At 39.9% G+C, this 20,229-nt stretch overlaps 1 protein-coding gene across 1 annotated transcript in view; it reads left to right on the top strand.

Annotated features, from left to right (window-relative positions):
• The window catches only part of Orc3 (origin recognition complex subunit 3), a 45,894-nt gene extending 28,466 nt beyond the window's left edge, over positions 1-17,428 (top strand). Inside the window, exons 12-20 of the mRNA XM_050145505.1 lie at positions 1,330-1,446; positions 2,281-2,360; positions 4,655-4,788; positions 6,914-6,990; positions 8,518-8,618; positions 11,464-11,605; positions 14,168-14,284; positions 15,122-15,201; positions 15,749-17,428. Of these exons, the coding sequence (XP_050001462.1) occupies positions 1,330-1,446; positions 2,281-2,360; positions 4,655-4,788; positions 6,914-6,990; positions 8,518-8,618; positions 11,464-11,605; positions 14,168-14,284; positions 15,122-15,201; positions 15,749-15,854 (954 nt within the window). The 3' untranslated portion in view covers positions 15,855-17,428. The remainder of the gene's footprint in view (positions 1-1,329; positions 1,447-2,280; positions 2,361-4,654; positions 4,789-6,913; positions 6,991-8,517; positions 8,619-11,463; positions 11,606-14,167; positions 14,285-15,121; positions 15,202-15,748) is intronic.
• Positions 17,429-20,229: the final 2,801 nt, after the last annotated feature.

Below are 20,229 nucleotides of genomic sequence, written 5' to 3'. Positions count from 1 at the left end.
CCCCAATTAAGTCCCCCTCCCTCCTTAGCCCAAAGAGCAATCAAGTTTCCCTGCCCTGTGGGAAGTCCAAGGACCACCCACCTTCATCCAGGTCTAGTAAGGTGAGCATCCAAACTGCCTAGGCTCCCACAAAGCCTTTTTTTTTTTTTTTTTTAAATGTGCATTGGTGTCATGCCTTCAGGTATATCCATGTGAGGGAGCTGGATCAGCTAGAATGAAGTTACAGACAGTTGTGAGCTGCCATGTGGGTACTGGGAATCAAACCCAGGTCTTCTGGAAGAGCAGCCAGTGCTCTTAACCTCTAAGCCATCTCTCCAGTCCCGTGAGGTAGAACTGTTAATAACCTTTCTCCATTGGCAACTTCCAACACACTGAGAGCTAACCCTCAGGAAGAAGGGTTGCAGCTCAGGACCACCTTAATTTTTCCTAATCCAGTGATTGAATGATATGTTGTCTTCAGTAATCATCTTCACTTCAACTTCTTCAACTCTGTCACTGCAGAAGCAGCCATCCTGCAGCTCAGAGGACAAACTGGGAGCTGTTGAATGAGTGTGCCCACATGCACAACTGTATGCTTTGGCCTTTTTCTTCTCTTCTTTCTTTTGGCCTTGATGCAAGGGTTTTTTTTTCTTTCTTTCTTTCTTTTTTTTTAAATTTTGGTTTTTTGAGACAGGGTTTCTCTGTAGCTTTAGAGTCTGTCCTGGAACTAGCTCTTGTAGACCAGGCTGGCCTCGAGCTCACAGAGATCCGCCTGCCTCTGCCTCCCGAGTGCTGAGATTAAAGGTGTGCATCACCACTGCCCGGCCTGATGCAAGATTTTGAAGAGTCTGGCTTATTTATTACACTCCTCTTTCCCTCACTCTTCTAGAATAAGGTCCTGTTATGGGTGGATTATAAGCAGTGATTGGTCTGCACTGTATTTGCTTATGGACCACAGGAATGTCACAGATAAAATTCACAAAGGAGCTCTCAGTTGAACTGTTGGCCAGAACTATGGCAGTATGCTGTTTCAGTGATGCTGAGGAGAACTGTGGCGCTTCCTTGCTTAATAGTGGCAGACAGAGGATAAAAATGCTCTAAGTGTGTAATCGGTGGAGTGGGTTTCAGGATAGACGCTAAATTACATCAGAATACAGTTCTGATGTGTGGTACTAAAAACCTGCCTGGACTGTGTCCTGAATTTGATGTATATGTCAGCTTTTCACGAATTAAGAAAAGTAATTCATAGTTCTAAACACTCATTCATTTTCTAGAAAGTATATATCGATAAATGTTTAAATTTTATTTTACTGCCTTGCATATTATTAGTGTACTCTTTTTTTTTTTTAGGAGGAAACTCAATTATTACTGGAAAACTTGCATGTTTATCATATGAATTACTTCCTTGTTTTGAGATGTCTTCATAATTTTACCTCTTGTCTTCCCAAGTACCCACTGGGTCGGCAGGTATAAAATTTCTTCATTTGGGGTCAACAACGTAGGAATAATAGTACTTTCTTGTTTTGATTTCTCTAACACTAAGGCAAATGGAGCCAATTCTTATGCCAAGAACACAATCTATTCCAGCTTATTACATTACTCATAATATAAATTGGGTTTTTTTGTTTGTTTGTTTCTTTAGTTTTGTTTTTTTCCTGAAAGTCATAGCTAGAAATAGCCATGTGTTCCCAGTGGCTCGTCTCCTCTGCATTTGTGCTGTAGCTTGTGACCTTGCTAACACAACCCCAGCACTTCGTTTGTCCTGTGCACAGGGGGAGTTAGTTTGAGAGGTAGAATCTGTTTAAAATTTATCTAATAATAATAATTTAGTGGTTAACCTTGCATTTTTACCAAGAATTAAAACACAGTACTCTGCTCAGTTGACCTTGTATTATACCCCAAACTTATGAACTATGTGGCATGTGAATAGAATATTTAATTTTTAGATCTTTAGCTAAGAGTTTAAGAGATCAAATCGAGGAATGACCTGTGGGAATTTCTGCTAACTTAGCTATTAAATCTTCAGTCAGCCATTTATTCCAACTTTAATGATATATAAGTGACTGGTGTCAGCCACTCCCAGTACAGTTTCATTTGACTTTTATATTTTTGTAGTGTCTGATCCAATATATGCCAAGAAGTCTCTTGTAATTTAGTGAAATATATACTAAGAAGTCCCTTACAATTTAGTGAAAATTTTTTATTAATATCATTTTTTGTTTGCTATGTATATTTTGCCTAGCTGGTAGGCAACTTAGTGGGTGAATTTTATTCCTCATTAATCCTATCTTTCATTTATAGATCAGGGAGCTATATTGCACATGTCTGGAAGATAATGTGTGGGATTCCGAGGAGTACACTTCAGCCTTGCAGCTGCTGAGGTAATCTTTTGGTTTTGTTCCTTTTTTGTCTGCATTAGGCCTGCCAGTAAGTAACACCTTCCTCCAGAATTCTGTCTGCCCAAAAGTTTCCTACACGGCCTGTTGTACCTGAGAATATTTGAAAGCCTTTTGAATCTGTGTGTGCAGTCTCTGGTGGTACTAATGTAATTAATGCAGCAGCCTTCTATTTCTCACTTCCTTGTGTGTCTTCTGGAGTCTGTGCTTCCAGAGCTTCTGAGCCCCAACAGCGCTGAACAGTTTACCAGCTTAATGTGCTTTACACTTGGACATGAACTGGCTCATTATAAACCGTTAAATCTATTGGTTTGGTGCCAAATATAACCAAAATTGGTTAGCAGTAAAGATTTCATTTTTAGAGCCCTGCTTTTCTTTAATCTTTTTAATTTGGCTAGTTAGTGCCTAACCAGCTTTGAGATCTTTTGTTTACCTTTATGCCAATCATAAGACCGTTAGTTCTCTTCATTTCACGCAGAGTAAAAGATTTAGTTTGTACAGTGATCTATCTGTTCCCAGCTCTATTGCTTCTTTGTGACTGCATCTCCATAGCACTGTCTCCATGGCCTTACCTTTGCCAGACATGCCATATGTACCCACCTTTGCAGCTTAATGATTTACCTACCACAAAAGCACTTCTCTAATATTAATAGAACTCACTCCCCATTATCCTAGATATATTTTATCACTTGACCAATTTACAATGGAAACCCATTTGTCTGCTGTGGTTATCTCTTTATTGTGCTTTTATTTTTCTGTAACAATCAACCTTTTGCATGTAGTTCAGAGTGGGTGCATAGGTGTCCTAGCATGGACAGTGTTTTGAGCTACAGTGTGTATGATCAGTCAGAACATGCATGGTGCTGGCTCTGGTGATGCAAGCTTGAAATGTCATCCTGGAAAAGATAAGGAGGAATTTTTATTCATTCTGCCCCCTCTAAGTTCAAAATTCAGCTTTGTCAGTGACCAGTTTTGGGGCATTGAACAAGTTACTTAAATTCTCTGTGCCTCCATTTCCTTGTATCTAATATGGGAATAATAATAGTATCTCACAGAGTATTGTTTCGTGACATGATACACGTGTGTAAGTTGGCATCAGCCTGTATGTTGTCTCACTTCATTATTTCAAATATCCTGCATTTGGGAATGTGTTTAATTTAATCAGAAATTTAATTACTTGATATATATTTAGGTTGTTCCTAATTCTTCATTATTACAAACATTAGTGACAAGCACGTGTGTATATACATTTGTGTAATTATTTCCACAAAATGAATACATGGATGTAGACTTTCTGAAAGTAAACTATAAAGTTGATTTGCCCGGGGCATGTGGTGCTAACAGTGTGTCTGCTTCTTCACAAATGGTTTTGTTTGGCTTTAGCGTCTTTTTTTTTTTTTTTTTTTTTTTAATGTATACAATATTCTGTCTGTGTGTATGCCTGCAGGCCAGAAGAGGGCACCAGACCTCATTACAGATGAGCCACCATGTGGTTGCTGGGAATTGAATTCAGGACCTTTGGAAGAGCAGACAATGCTCTTAACCACTGAGCCATCTCTTCAGCCCTGGCTTTAGCATCTTTGCTTCTTCTGGGATGAGCTGTTTCTTTCCTGTTCCCAAAGCATACATTTTTCCTCTGTCAGAATAGACTTGTGTATAAAATGGGAAGTGGTGCTCTATAGCTTTCTGACACCTGGCATAGCTTCCCCAGTGGTTTGAAATGCTACCTGTGATATATACTTAACTTCCATGTATTCCTTGATCTCTTTTTGAATGTTTTTCCTTTTCTGTTGGCATATTATTACTATCTAAATCAGTGCCACCATCTGATTTTACCCATTGTAGCTTAGACATTTTGATATACTAATTCTTTACTATATACATTCAAAGTTCATACGTACTGTTTGTTTTCTAAGTTTCTGGAACCCATGACTTCTATTTTCTGCTCAAGCATTGTAGGCTTCATTTATTTCCTGAGCCTCCACCCAGAAGGGAATGTTTCAGTTTGGAGGTTGCCATATAACACAGTGAAGTGTTGTTCCCATTTACAGATAAGGATACCAAGGACCAGATAGAAGTAAGGAGCTTGTTCTTACAGAATCAGAACCAGGTTATAAACACAGACCTCTGGCTACTCCCTCCGCTAAGCACATTGTTATCATTCTATACTTCTAAACGCAACATTGAACAAAGTCTCTTTTTTATTTCATCTCTAACAAAAACATTTTGGGTGTGTTAATGCTTTATTTCTGTCAGCTCTGCCACTGACTGTTTTGTAGGATGCTGGCAAAGGATGAACTGGTGAGCGTGCTTGAGAAGTGCTGTGAGGTTTTGAGTTCCTTTGCTGAAAAGCAGCTTGGCAGCACAACACAAAAAGTAAAGGATTTCCTGACCCAGTTTCAGAACCTTGATGGTAAGTAAGTGTAAAATGCTGCCCATTCTTGCTGGCATGACAGTTTTTGAACCAGAATGGCATTGAAACTCTTCAAGCTCAGCCAGCAGGCAAGGCTCAGAATGTCACATCTCAGCAACCACAAATAGGCAAGGTGCTTCTCCTCTAGATTTGCTTAAACAACGCAGAAAATTAAATGGAGGAAGAACATTTTTGTTCTTGAGATGAAATTGGGTGGACATACCTAGAGACAGTTGATTCTTCAGCTAGACCATTTTATACTCTTTCCTGATCTAGGGGGTGTTGGGATGGGGCCAAGGAAAGAGGCTTGATTGATACAGAGGCAACAGAATTAGATATGGCATCTCAAAAATACTTTGTTTGCAGTTTGAATCCCTTCTGTGATTGGTAGTTGATTATTTGTCTTTAAACTCCTTTTTATGAGAAGTTCCTTTTTCTAAGGAAACTTTTTTGTGGGAATCTTTCCTGTATCTTTTATGCAGGCTAGTCTCTGATGAGAACTCAATTATAAAAGATCAAAGTGGTTTGGTACAAACAGGCAGGGTGAGCAATTCTACAAAGGTGCTAAGAAGACTTCCCTCCAAAATATGTGTGGTGATCTTTTAACACCTTAACAATGACCTGAAACACTTTACAAAAGTAAAAATTTTAGAAATTGAGATCATTTTAGATATTAGAAACTGAAATCTAGGAAGAAAAAGTAAGCTGTTTGATATTTCACAGCTATCTAATATGTACCTAGACTTTAACCCAGCTTTCTTGACCTCCAGGTCTGTGTGTGTGTGTGTGTGTGTGTGTATGTGTGTGTGTGTGAGAGAGAGAGAGATCAGTTCACAATTGTAGTTTCACCAGTGAGAAGCCACTATTAAGAATATAAGTATCGCCAAAAGTATAGAATATAAAATAAATTGGACTCAGAAATTCTCTAAGAAGAAACTGATACCATGATACTGTAATAATTTTAATTAGACTTTGTGTGAGATGAATTAGTGAACAGATCCATTGTTACACTAGCACTGAAGGATCACAGCTTCTGAAACGAAAGATTAAAGATTAAAATGATTGACAACAGTATAAAAAATAAAGTGTTTTTTGAGTTAAAGCAAAACCACCTCCTGGTGATTTGTCTATTTCTCAGTTTTTTTAAAAGTCAATTCTTAATAATAAAATACACTCAACATTTCTCACAGGAAGAAATATTTGGTTATTTTAAACCTCTGGTTTCTGTACACTAGTGGCATATTATAATTGGGATTTAAATGGGGTGAGGATGTTAAATCAGGCTGAGTGTTACAATTACTTTTAAGGTCCTGCTACAAGTTAATAAAATGGAAAAAAGAATTTAGCTAGTAGTTATCTTAACCTAGCATTTTTAAAATCAGGGATTATCTTCTGATTCTTTTTTTTTTTGTTTGTTTTTTTTTTGTTTTTCGAGACAGGGTTTCTCTGTGGCTTTGGAGCCTCTGTCCTGGCACTAGCTCTGTAGACCAGGCTGGTCTCGAACTCACAGAGATCTGCCTGCCTCTGCCTCTCGAGTGCTGGGATTAAAGGCATGCGCCACCATCGCCCGGCTATCTTCTGATTCTTTAAGAAGGTGTGTGTGTGTGTGTTTTTAAGCTGAATTCTTCAGCCATACATGAAGCAGATCATTGCCCAGTGTCAGGTTACCAAGTCAGCATGTCATCCCCTACAGAAGCATAGTTATACATTTTATCAGTTATCGAACTGATTTTACTACAGCTTTTACATTACCTTCCTCATGCTGAATAGGAATGAATATTAAATTGCAAGGCTGAGACTAGGTTTGTCAGAATGTAGCTTACCATGTTCACAGTCTAGGGAGGTCAAAGAGACATAGTTTCAAGTTTGAATGACTTTTTTTTAAAGATATTTATGCAGGCTTTTACTTTGTTAGTTCAAAACACACTCAGAATTCAGTAGCTAGTAGTTGAAGACCTTACTGACATCTAAACTGTGTACTATGTAGTGCTTTTAGTTTTGGAGTGAGTGTCATTTGCCTGATAGAATCTTGTTCATGTTAAAAAGAAAAGTGTAACTTTTACTCCCATTGAATTAGTGTAAATGTTTTTCCCTCTATTGTATATTGGTTTTGTATTCAAAACAGATAGCAAAGAGGAAGAGGATGCTTGTGGATCCCAGCCAAAGGGGCTGCAGAAAACAGACCTCTATCACCTTCAGAAGGTTAGGTATCTTTCTTTACCTTCCAGCTGCCTTAGGAGTGGTGTGTTGTTCCATCTGGTCTAGACCAGCTCTGCCAGAATGTTTCCACTTTCATTTCTTTACATCACAACCAGTAACTTTGCAACTGATAAAGGAGACCTATTGATGCCATATAAACTACAAGACGGGGTTGGTTTTCTGTGCCTGCTGAAGAATTAGAAGGCAGAGAAGGAGTATTGCAGGAAATCTTGAGGAACCATCATACAATACCAGGGAAATTGAGGTCCTGTTTGGGGTCCTTTCTCTTATTAATGAAAAAAAAAATTATCAGTGGTCTAGAGGACAAAAATAGGAAAATAAGCAGGCAGCCACAGGACAGGAAGGGTGGCTTTAGAGAATATGGAAGGGTAAGGAAGTTAAAAAGCATGCGTAGGCTCTGGCCAGCATGCAAAAGAAAAAGGAATAAGTATGTCCGATGCAATACTCAGAAAGACAGGCCCAGCCAAACGGCAGGGAGGTTCTTTAGTGACTAGATGTTAGGAATGCTGCAGAGGAAACCACACTATCTTAATGGAAATGAACCCAGCCTCACTAGGAGTGCCACCCAGCCAGGACCTTGACCTGTGAGAAGACTGGCGGTGTCTCCACCTAGAGGCAGATTCCATTCTGTACTGTTCTACTGTCTCACTATCATCCTAGATTGTACATGCACACAGTCTGCAGTCTACTGGGTAATATAGAAACCATTCCTGAAGCCTCAAGGAAGAAAACAGTATTAACTGTAAGGAAAAAATAGGTCTGTGGTTTACGAAAAGAATATGTAGATATAATGTACTTACTTCTTTGATCCGAGAGTTGAGAGAGCCTAAGGCCAGTTCTCTCTCTCTCTCTCTCTCTCTCTCTCTCTCTCTCTCTCTCTCTCTCTCTCTCTCTCACACACACACACACACACACACACACCTACCTATGATGCAGGAACCAAACCCAGGATGTCTCCATCAGCTAGAGCCCTACCACTGAACTACAATCTCTGTTTTTTCCTTTTTGGATTACCATTCAAAAACAAAACTGAGCCACAGTCTGTTGTTCTCAGATGATGCACTTTCAGCCCTCGGTTGCCAAATGAAGACTCTTCTTTGTACCATACTACTAAGTTATAAATGTAGCACAGAATTTCAGTCTGGATAAAAACTAAATCCAGAGAATCTGTTGTTAATGTGACCCAAAGCTGTGGTGGTAATGGATGGTGTTTTATTCCTTGCTCTTCTGGCATGCTCCCTCATACTCGTAAATGAACTAACGCTTTCTAAGTAGTGAGCACTCTTGTAATCCTGAGCAGTGCAGTAAACTGCTCTCTTCTTTCCTTGCTGTATGTTTAAAGCAGAACATGTAGAGGGCAGAGTCTTAACAGAAAATAAAAAGATCTGGTTCTTTGTACTCTGCGTAAGGGCATCTTTACTCAAGTGCCAGCTCTCTCTGAAAGTGTTTCTCTCCTAAACTCACCCAAAATAGCATGTTTGTTTACCCACTCCCCACTGTGCCCTGTAGTCCTTACTGGAAATGAAGGAATTAAGGAGAACAACTAAGAAGCAAACCAAGTTTGAAATGCTCAGAGAAAATGTTGTGAACTTCATCGACAACCTGGTGAGGTGAGTCTGAGGCTCTCAAGACCTAAAAGTAACCCTGTTTTTCCAAATAACACTAGTAACTAGCTGCCCATGGATGTTTCTTCCATCTAAGTAGAGTTAGCACTTTTTATTGACCTTCTGTCCTTGTTGAGTTATTTAATCAAATTGTTTGGTTAATTTTTTACTGTTAGGAAGAAAGCAGGTTTAAACTTCATTTAGCCCATTAGGCTGATGAGGAAATATGGGAAGTTTCAAAGTATTTCTCCTGTTTTGCATTGTACTTTTATCATTTTTCTGCCTATTTAAGTAGTAAATGCTGAATCTGGCCTAAGCCAAGAAACAGACATTGTATACTAGCCATGTTACTGTTTTGTTCTTAATATTTTGTCAGGTCAACTAAATATCAGCACCAAATGTGCATTGAAGTGTCTGACGAGTAACTATCAAAGGCTCCTATTCGAGTTTGTTTTGTGATTTTTCCTGGGAAGACCATTTTGTGTATTTCCCAAAGGACAGTGTTATGTGTATACATGAAATTATCCATCCAAGTGGCCTTTTGGAAGCTTGGACCATGTTACAGATTTTAAAGTGGAACGTGTACCAAGGAAAATGACTTAAGCAGTCAAAAGCAGAGCAGAATGTGGTGGTTTGTGCCTGTAACCCAGCATTTGAGGCTCTCCAACCACCCAGCCAGTCTTCTGACTTCTTGCCTGTTACATCTGACTCTTCAACCTTTCACCAGCTGCTGAAATAATGACGAGAATGATTGAAAATTGGTTGTGAAATCACAAAGTTTCCCACACAAAGACTTGGTGTTGTTACCAAGACTGTCTCTCCCAGGAAGGAGATTAAGATTGTAGTCTGTTAAAGCTAAAAGCGGAAAGGGAAGAAGGAAGTGCAAGGAAACAGAAGAGAAAGAGGGCAAGTAAGCTAAGAGAGAGGCTGCCTGTGCCACGCAGGCGCTGCTCTGCTGGAAACCCTTTCCATATTTTCCACAAGACCTAGAGTACAGATGTTGGACAGAGCTTTGAGGTCTGGAGAAAAGGTATTTAAAATGAAATACAAGCAGACTGGTAATTCAAAATCTATGTTGCTTTACAAGCGCACTGTGGAGAAAGACCAGCATCTGAGCGCAGCATGAGAAGGGTCAGGAACTCTTGAGGTAGAAGGAGGTGGTGGTGAGGAATGATTTGCATGGCCAGTGCCCTCTTCCCTTCCTCTCCTCTTTGGCCACAGAGAGCAGCAAAACAGTAGGCATAGGACTCCAAGACTCATAGGAGCTAACTGTTTTGGTCCAGGTTAGAACCTACTGTTCTGCCTTTGCACTTTGTGTGCCAGAGCTTCTGCCCAGCAGGCTTCCCTGCAGGCCTCCAGACTGTCAGTCATGGCTCCGCCACTGACTCAGCACAGATTAAAAGGAAGTTTGTCGTCTAGCTCATCAGCAAAAGATGAAGTTAGAAGTTATGCTCAGCTTTGTAATTGAATTTTATTAGTGAACAATTTGTTTTTAAAGACTTTAAAACTAAAGTTTAGCCTTAGAGGTTTTTTTTTTCTTTTTTTGTTTGGTGTGTGTGTGTGTGAGTATGCCAGAGGTCATCAGGTGTCCTCTGAGACAGCATCTGTCACTGAACCTGAATTTAGATGTCAGTCCTTCAGCATTGGGGTTACATATGCACCAGGCCACAGCTGGCTTTTTAGAATTGGTACTTGGAATTCAGGCTCAGGTTCACATTTGTAATGCAGTTGCTTTCAATGAGCCATCTCTTTAGCCCCGATTTAGCTACTTTAAAAAAAAAAAATAAAAAAGCTCCTGGATATCATTCGATGAAAAATATCAACTGTGTTTTTTCCTGATACTAAAGATTTTCTAAACTCAGTACTGTTTACCACTTTCCCAAAGCCTAGGATGCTTGCTATGGTAGAAATGTTGATATGTTTTCTGAGTAACTTAGGAAATTCAGTAATACTTCAAGAAATTCTCCATTAGAGATTTTAAGCATAAATATAACAAATGTTCAAATGTTTGACTAAACATTTAACTTAGAACTGAAACACATAGTTTCTTCTTAGGAGTACTATATTGGAGTTCTCTGGAGGAACCGAACTGATAGAATGTGTGTATGCACATGAGTATACAGAGTATTTATTGGAGTGCCTTACAGGCTGCATGATCCTGATGGAAAGTCCCAGGAATCCAGTCCAATGGTTGTTCAGCCCACAAGGCTGATGTCTCAGCTCTAGCCTTCATTATGTCAGAGCCTTGAAGAAGTAGACGCTAATAACCAGTGAAGGAATGCCTCAGCAAAAGGATGTATGAACTTCTATGAGAACGAGGGCAAGCAGGCAAAAAGCCGAAGTTCTTGCTGGGCAGTGGTGGTGCACACCTTTAATCCCAGTACTCGGGAGGCAGAGGCAGGTGGATCTCTGAGTTTGAGGCCAGCCTGGTCTACAAGAGCTAGTTCCACGGCAGGCACCAAAGCTACAGAGAGAAACCCTGTCTCAACAAAACAAAACAAAATAAAAAAGATGAAGTTCTCTTCCATTCCCTTCTTATGGACTGCCTTAAGGTGTGGGCTAGATTTAACGTGGGTTTTCCTACCTCAAATGATCCAAAAGAAAAATGCCTCATGGGAGCACACAGCTACTTGCATTTTATGTAATTAAGATTTTACGTAATCAAGTAGACCACCATGAGCAGCCAAAAAGATACAGAGTAAGTTTTAAAAGTAGTATTAAAGTATAAGTTTTGGTCTTTGGTTTGTGGATTTCACTGTTTAAGTAACATAGAGGCTTGACAGAACCGTTGAATTGAAAATAACTCTATACACATACATCTAAAATCTGATACTTGATTTCACTGTTTCAGAGTTTACCTTCTGCCTCCTGAGAGCCAGCCTTTGCATGAGGTAATATACTTCAGTGCTGCCCACACACTCCGTGAGCACTTAAATGCTGCTCCACGAATTGCCCTCCACACCGCACTCAACAATCCTTATTATTATCTTAAGGTAAGAAGGAAACTTGATTCTCCCACAGTTAAGCTCAAGTCCCAGATATCAGCACCACAAAAATATTCAAAGTTTGCAGTTCTGCTGTAATGAAAGAAGCAGCTCTGGGTTCTGCACTCACATTTTCTAAAGGAAAAAAATAGATTCTTAGACTTAGGTGAACTGACTCCAAAAGTTGTCCTCTGACCTACACACATGCATGCCCCCCCACACAAAAGTTTTTAAACAAATTACAGGCATAAAGCTTTACAATATAATGCCTTACTCCTGTGAAAAGTGATTCCTTTGTAGGTAGGTAATAGTTTGTCGGTGGACAGGTGATAAGACTTAATGAACATGTGTAAAATTACAAATGCTTACTTAAAATGAGAAGTTTTAAATTTTTTATTTATATATTTCTTATGTACTCTGCATGCACACCTGCAGGCCAGAAAAGGGCATCATATCCTAATACAGATGGTTGTGAGCCACCATGTGGGTGCTGGGAATTGAACTCAGGATCACTGGAAGAGCAGCCAGCCCCCTTAAATGGAAAAATTACTCCGGGTTTCATCTTGGGCTTTTAAACCTAAGAGTCATCTGCTGCGAGCAGCTGTAGGGCTTTGCTGCAGAAACTCCTCGGGCGTACAGTGGCAGACAGCTGCCAAAAACCTAGACCATTGCTAATTCATTTCAGATGCTGAGAGCTACCTTTCTTATGACAGTTAAATAAACAGGTTTTTTTTGGTAGATGATAAGGTTTTTTGTAGATGGATAGGGCTGTTGTACCTGCATGGTCATGTGTGCGCAGGAAGAGCCAGAAGTTTGCCTTTCACAAAAGATGTTTTAGAAGGCACTGTAAGTCAGGAGTGGTAGCACTGCATAGGCGCAGGCAAAAGGATCATCAAGTTCAGGGCCAGCCAAGTGGGCAGCCACAGAGCTCAGTGGATAAAGGGCCTAAAGTGATTACCTACTAATAAAACTAGAACCTGAGTTTCATCCCAAAGCCATGTAAAAGTGGATCCCACAAAGTTGTCCTCTGACCTTCACATGTACTACACATAGCACATGCATCCTCATACATCCCCACAACCTCCTCATACATATACACATAATAATTTTTAATTAAAAGCATGTCCCATAAAAATATCCCAAACTACGGCCAGCTCATGGCAAAGTAGCACATGAGTATGGGAAGAAATACAGCGTAGGAAGTTAAATGGCAGTGGTTTTCAATGGCAGTGGTCATCAGGAGCTTGATGGGTTTGTACTTAAAGACTTGTTCTAATTATGTGTGTGTGTATGAGCTCGTGTTAGCCCAGTGCCCACAAGAGGCCCTGGAGCTGCCTGGAGGAGGCACTATAGCAGCAGGTGCTCTCACCCTGAGCCTACTCTCCATTCTTGGTAATTTCATATTTAAATAACAGAGGCTGGTTAGATGGTTCAGTCAGTAGGCAAAAGCCTGATTAAACTCACTCTCTGAAACTCAAACTGGAGGGAAGCCTAACACCTGCAAATTAGTCTCCCACCCCCACCCCCGACTAAATGAATTAATTTTTTTAGGAACAAAAGTTTTAATGTATAAATTACAAATTAAAATGTTTAGTGGTAGAAATACAGAAAAAAGTGATGTAATTTTAGATGCATTTTGTGTATGGAATTTGTTTCTTAATAAAAACATGGGTTACAAATAGGTTAAACCAATACCGAGTTTAGGGCTCACTGGTCGATTGCCTACAGCTCTTTTCTGGTGCCCTCTCTTGGTCTTTGCAGGTGCTTGTACTTAAGGGACATCCGCTCACATAGACATATTCATACACATAAACAAAAATAAATATCTACCTGGGTTATGATGGCTGGCCCAAGCTATATGTTTCCAAAAACTAAAAAAGTACACTGTTGACAGCAAAGTCTTTTTCTTTGAGAGATAACTTTTTACTTTTCTATTAATGAGATGTTTTTACTAATGCCACATGATGATTGCTAGAATTGAGTTTAAACAGTTGGAAGGAGCATTTCATTGGGTAACCATCCCAGAGACTTCTAAACTAATTAAAGCCAACTGAAATGTGTTTTGGTAGTCTCAACAAATAATAATGTATAATTAAGATTTAGGAGAAAAAAAACCTTGCTGAAAGAATGACTGAGAGCTTGGCCAAGACTTAAACCCAAGTAAGAATACTCACTCCTGAAGTATGAAGAAAGGAAACTAAAAGATTCTACTTTCCAATTTGCTAAATTTAGGATGTCTTAGTTTGGGTAGACACCATGACAACAGCAACTGTTACAAAGCACACGTTTAATCGTGGTGGCGGCTCTCAGTGTCAGGTTAAGTCCATCATGGCAGTGAGCGTGCTGACATACAGGCAGGCATGGTGCTGGAGCTGAGACTCCTTCCATCTTCATAGGCAGGCAAGAGGAGCGACAGCCTTGCCAGGGAAGCTTGGGGAAGGAAACCTCAGAGCCCACCCTTACAGTGACACACGTCCTCCTAACAGTACCACCGTCTTTTGTGGGCCATTTTCTTTCAGGAAGTTCAGCTAATCGTTTCTAAAAGGTTCACTTTTAATCTACCGTTTTTAGAATGAAGCACTGAAAAGTGAGGAAGGCTGCATTCCAAACACTGCCCCCGACATCTGCATCGCATACAAACTGCACCTAGAGTGTAGCCGGCTTATTAACCTGGTCGACTGGTCAGAGGTAGGTCACAACCGCTTCAGGAAAGGCTCTTACAACTTTTCATTGTTTTGATTTCAGTTTTTATTTTTTCATTTTTGTTTGGGAAACAAATTTTGTTACACTTCAGAAGTTCCTTAGGAAGTAGCATCTTAGCAGTCTGTATTCACAAGCTCCTGTTCTTATCCTGCATTCTTTAAAAGCAAACAAAGACTCCAGTCAGTCTGTGCACTCCATAAGATACAGGGTGTAACGAGTACGCGTTGTACAACAGGAAAAGTTCCAGTCAGGAAGAACATTTCAGGAACTGCCCAGCAAGGTAAAGGACAAGTGCTGCCTGCTATCCCGAGAAGAGTAGTAAAGAGATCTTAACTCAACATTAAAGGATGTGCTGAATTAGCCTCTTACCAAGAAAAATGCATCTTCCTGGAGTAAGACTGAAAGAAGAGAAACAGCTTTGCTTTTTATTTTTTATTTTTTTTTTTTAAAATTTTTTTGGTTTTTTGAGACAGGGTTTCTCTGTAGCTTTGGTGCCTGTCCTGGAACTAGCTCTTGTAGACCAGGCTGGTCTCGAACTCACAGAGATCCCCCTGCCTCTGCCTCCCGAGTGCTGGGATTAAAGGTATGCGCCACCACCACCCAGCTGCTTTTTAAATTTTTAACTAGCTGTGTTTTTTGCTGTTCTGCGTTAGTTCTCTAAAACTAGCTCATAAAGAGCCAGTGTTATATTAGTATGGTTTTGAGAATCTGAAGTCTGGCATGAAAAAGATGCGCCAGTTAATCTATAGCAGCAGTGCTAATGCCTGATTAGTACAGAAAAGATGCCTAGCAACAAATTTTCTTTTCTTGTGTACTCAAAAGGCTTTTGCAACAGTTGTGACAGCTGCTGAAAAAATGGATGCAAATTCTACAAGCTCAGAAGAAATGAATGAAATAATCCAGTATCCTTTTAAAACCAGGCCTATGGTGTCTTAGTAAAAGTTTTTTAAGTTTCTTTTTTCTTGGGCCTGAGAGTCCAGGTCAGTGATACAGCATGTGCTTAATTAAACACAGGTAAGGCCTTGAATCCAAGCCCCAGCACAAAAAGTATACAAACAAAAAAAAGCCACATCTAGTAATTCATAGATGTACTTCTCAACCATACCATTCTACAACCACCTGCATTTCCAACTGTCCTGAATTAATCTGAGATCAAACCTAGAATTCAACTTATATCCAGTTTGTAAATACATCTTTAGAAGATTGGGAAAGGGTCAGTTCTTATATAATGCTGGGATTGCTATAGGTGCGCACCATCCCACACAGCTCCACCTGAACTTTATTAGCAGTGTATTCTAACTGCATTTAAATTTTCCAATAGGATTATTTAAAATTTAGGGAATATTATTTTAACTACCTATTTCAATTACCAGTTACTGTTTTAACTTTGAAATTTTAGCCCTCTTGTGAAAAAAAAAAAAACTAATTTTCCTTAGCTAGAGTCTCCAGTGCTCGATTTATTAGAGCTGTTTCTGAACTAGAGCTTTTGGGCTTTATAAAACCTACAAAACAGAAGACTGACCATGTAGCAAGGCTGACATGGGGAGGCTGCTAAAAAGCAAATAAGTGAAGACAGGTGTTCCACATCAGACACGCTACCAGAAGAAACTGCTGCTGAGCTGAGTTTAACCAAAAAGTGCACTGCTAACCTGAAATCAGTGCATCAAAACAACTTTGGAGTACTTCAAATCTGATCAACAAATGCATAAATGACTAAAAGCTTCTACACAATGTAACTATACTTGCTACAGTTATTACTAAATTCTAAACAAAGCATTGAGTGTACAGTGTATAAATGACACACTTTCTTATCCAGAGTAAGTTACTTACACTTGGTCAGCAGTACTCATGCCTTTCTCTAGATACTTCACTCCTCACACTATGCGTATTGTATAAAATAAAAACAGGTGTTTTTCTTGCTGTTTGGCTTTACATTTAATGTCAAAATATTCACATGAACAGTTGAAGATACCCACAGCACAGCTAGTAAAGGCCTTCACAAAGTGTACCCAAGCTCACAAAACTCAGAAATATAAAGACCCGGATAAAATATCAGGATCTCTTTCATGCAAAGAACTCAAGGATTGGACACCTAAAGCTTACTTAATGTTCAACACCCCCCCCCCCCCAAAGAATTTAGAGACGGATGCCAAAATTGCCTTACAGGTGATTCAGAGAGCCCATGTTCAGGGGAAAAACAAAACTCTTTAAAAAGCCTTCACAGCCGGGTGGTGCTGGCGCACTCTGTTAGACAACCTGGCCTACAAGAGCTCGTTCCAGAACAGGCTCTAAAAACCTGGAGTTAGAGTCAGCTGTTGATTCCCCCAGATGTGGGTGCTGGGAACTAAACTCAGGCCTGCGCTGAGAGCAAAATTCATTTTAATCCCTCAACACAGATGTATGTATTCCAGATAAAACTGAGAAACTGATTCCCCAGGCCTGCTTGCCTGCCTCAAGTTTATGATCTCCCCCAAGTGCTGAGATTATAAAGAAAGGCTTTTACCATTATGCCTAGATCAGAAAATGTTTCTTTAAGCAATACAACATTTTATGCATGTAAAATACAGAGGCTGGTCTTAACACCGTTAACTGGCAGATTTTTATCTTGCAAAGGCACATGTTCTTTTCCTAAGTGTTTACCTACATTTGTACATGCCATATGCATGCTGATTTTCTCTGCCATCTAAGATTAGGAGCAGCACAACAGGAACTGTTCTCATAATATCAAAAATACTTGTCATACTAAACCATTAAAATGATGTGTTATAATTACTTGACATTCTCGAAAATTCAGCCCTTAGCTGAGGAAAACTGAAACCTCAACTAGCTTAGAATTAGGGCATTCATTCGGATTATTTCTCTTGTTTTAATGAAATACTAATCTGAAATCTTAAAGTACTTTGTTAAAGAAATATCAAGCATGTGCTGTGTATCTGCTCCTTCCGAGATACTTCATAAATCAAAGAGCCTTGTCTTCCTCATACTTTAGCAAGTGGTAGAAAACAACAATGGGGTAAGAAGTAGGCTTGCATTGTATTCTTAAAGAATGGTCAGAGCAAATCTCACTTGAGCAAAACTATAAAGAGTTAAAAAAAAAAAAAAACCTACCCACCTGACCCATGAAAGTGCTGAGTGCACTCACTAGGCAGGAGAGCAAAAATAACAAGTGTCCTAAGGTGGGAGTGGACATCCAGAACGGGTGAGGCGGCTCAAGCAATAGCAAGTGAATGAGAAGGGCAGGGTACAGGTCATAGCTCCACAGATTTATTTTCTTAGGTAGGAAACAACCTAAACAAAAGGCACACACCTGTAAGTGGTCAGTACCTTTAGAGGAGTGATGAAGGAAAGCAGTAACCTGATAGTTGACCACTGAGATGATCCCGCAAAGCAAATCTTAGACTAGGGTCAACAGGAGAGACAGTGACACTACAGGTGGATGTACATGACAAGCCTAAGATCCTTTCTGCTTAAAAACAGCATGGCTCTATCGGGGCCTGCTGTGGTTTGGTTAAGGACCAGAGGACCATGTGTGAGGCTTAGTCCCTAGGATGACAGGTGGAATGTCTAGGAAGTCAGTAAGGCCTAAAGGACCCCAAGGAAATTGTAGAAGAATCCAACTGCCGGTCCTTTTTACTCTCTCACTCCCTGGCTGATGAGCTAGTGGTTTAGGTCTACACTGCCCTCAGCCATATGCTGCTGCCTCATCGCAGACCAAAGCAACAAGGACAACCAACCACTGAAACCTTCAATGCTGAATTATAAAATAAACTTCCTGAGGATTTCATTATAGTTACAGAAGGCTTAACTTACTGAAAGAAACATTAGCAGCAAAAATGAGTTTGGCTTTGGATATAAATTAGGGGATATCCTGTTAGGCATTTAAGTGAAATGTCACCCAGTGAGGTGGCAAATCTTGTTATAATAGAGATCAATATCGAAAAGAGAGGCAAGGAACTCAAACTCTATAGCTTTCAGGTTTATGCTTATTTATAGTTAAAATTTCAGGAAAACAGTAAAAGTTAATATAAGAGCAGACGGTAAAGAAGTTGAGGAAATATCTTGGTGTTTTAAGCTCAAATGTTACCCATTGATTGGATTTAATACCAGATGACCTAACCAGGTGTTCAAACTGGACAGCAACAGGGGAGAAGCTATTCACTATTTCTTTATAACATTGAACCCACTGCATCACCTTATAGTCTTACACAAAGGTTTACCCTAAGCACTACAAGTTCAGGGGCTGAAGGTGGGGTTCACTAGTTAAAAACACTTGCTTTTCTTCTTAAGGATCAGAGTTTAGTTTATACCAACCATATCAGACTCTTCAAAACTACCTATAACTCTAGCTCCAAAAGATCTACCACCCTCTTTCTGGTCTCTGTGGGCACCTGCACACACACATAAACACCTAAAACTTTAAACCTGCCATCTGGTTTATAACTTGTAATGGCTAGGTTATGTTAATTGTAGCATAAAGAAATGCTCCAATAACAGGCTGTCTTTCCAGAAAGTTAAGAGTTGTTCCAGAAGCTTAGAATCTTGAATCCTGGAAGTAGGAGGTAGGCTTAGAGAACTAGAGCTAAAAACCCTCAGCAAATGAGGAGCTATGAATGCAGTAGACATTCTGCTTTGGACTGATAGTACTGAGGTCACAGAGAAGCATACACGCGCTAGCATTTACAAGTCTAACTTCTTGAAAACAATTTATAGCAGCTTATACTTGAAGGAAAAATTCTCTCAACTTCTATGAATGTTTTCCTAGCCAGGTGTCGAGGGCTAAATTTGAAAGATATGATCTCTTGTTGGCACAATGTGGGGAGGGGAAAGTTTAACTGGCACCTAACGAGAGGCCAAAGATACTTACTGTTAACGCTCTAGAATGCAGATATATCCTAAATGCCAACAGTGTTGAGACTGAAAGGCCCAGTTTACAGCCAGCTGCCATATTACGACTTGTTTCTCATACACTAATGGACTTGCAAACTGCCTGGATACTTGTGAAGGCCCTACAACACTTTGGCTGCTTGCTTTTAAATGAAGTTATGGAATGCAGTTAATTTAAAAAGACAAAATCCTGTTTTCAGTGAATGTATTACAAATGAAATAGTATGTTTAAGACTAGTCTAACGACTAGAAGTATGCTACTACACTTCAGAAGGGGCCAGAAAGATAGCTCAGCAGTTAAGAATACTTGCTCATCTTGCAGAGGAGTATAGGAGTTTGACTCCCAGCCTCCACACAGGGAGTCTTCTGGCCTCAGGTACACATGCGTATATATAAATAAATTTTTTTTTAAAACTCAATAGAATTCACTGAGCAATATTTTTGATGGGGGGGGGGGAGGTTCCCCCTTATACTGACCAGACTAGCCTTGAACTCCTGACCCTCCTTCCTGTCTCCCCACTACCATGAGTACAAGTGTATGGCTAGCAGTTTCAGCTTCCTCTAAGAAACGTACTTTGAGAACCATGAATGCAAAGTGTGTTAATTCATTCAAGTGATGTTAGTGTTTTGAAAATACTTAATGTTTTGGGGGGGGTGTGTGTGCCTGAGAGTGTATGTGTATACTGTGTGCATCTTGTGACCTTTGAGCATCTGTTGGTGAGCTGCTGTGTGGGTGCTGGGAACTAAACCTGGGTCTTATGTAAAAGCAAAAAGTGCTCTTAAAGGCTGACCTCTTTCCAGCCCCTTTAATGTTAATTTTGTCAACACCACCTACCTAGGATTTTCTAAGTCTGCCAAGGTTTGTCTAGATCAGGTTGGCCTGTGGACATGCCTGTGGGGGGCTGAATTGCCTTAACTGATTAGGAAGAACCAACCTGAAAGAGAAGTGGCACCAGCCCTTAAGCTGTAAGAGAAAGGTAACAGTACTGTGTGTGCATCCATTGCTTTCTGCTCTTACCTGGATGCCATTTCCTCTTGTTTTGACT

This window comes from Alexandromys fortis, unplaced genomic scaffold (genome assembly GCF_014885135.2).
Source record: "Alexandromys fortis isolate MF-2015 unplaced genomic scaffold, M_Fortis_MF-2015_v1.1 scaffold_2_26212498_36691700, whole genome shotgun sequence".
In the NCBI taxonomy this organism is placed as follows: domain Eukaryota; kingdom Metazoa; phylum Chordata; class Mammalia; order Rodentia; family Cricetidae; genus Alexandromys; species Alexandromys fortis.
The sequence above is the reverse complement of the archived record's forward strand: the minus strand, read 5'-3'. Positions and strand labels throughout refer to the sequence as shown.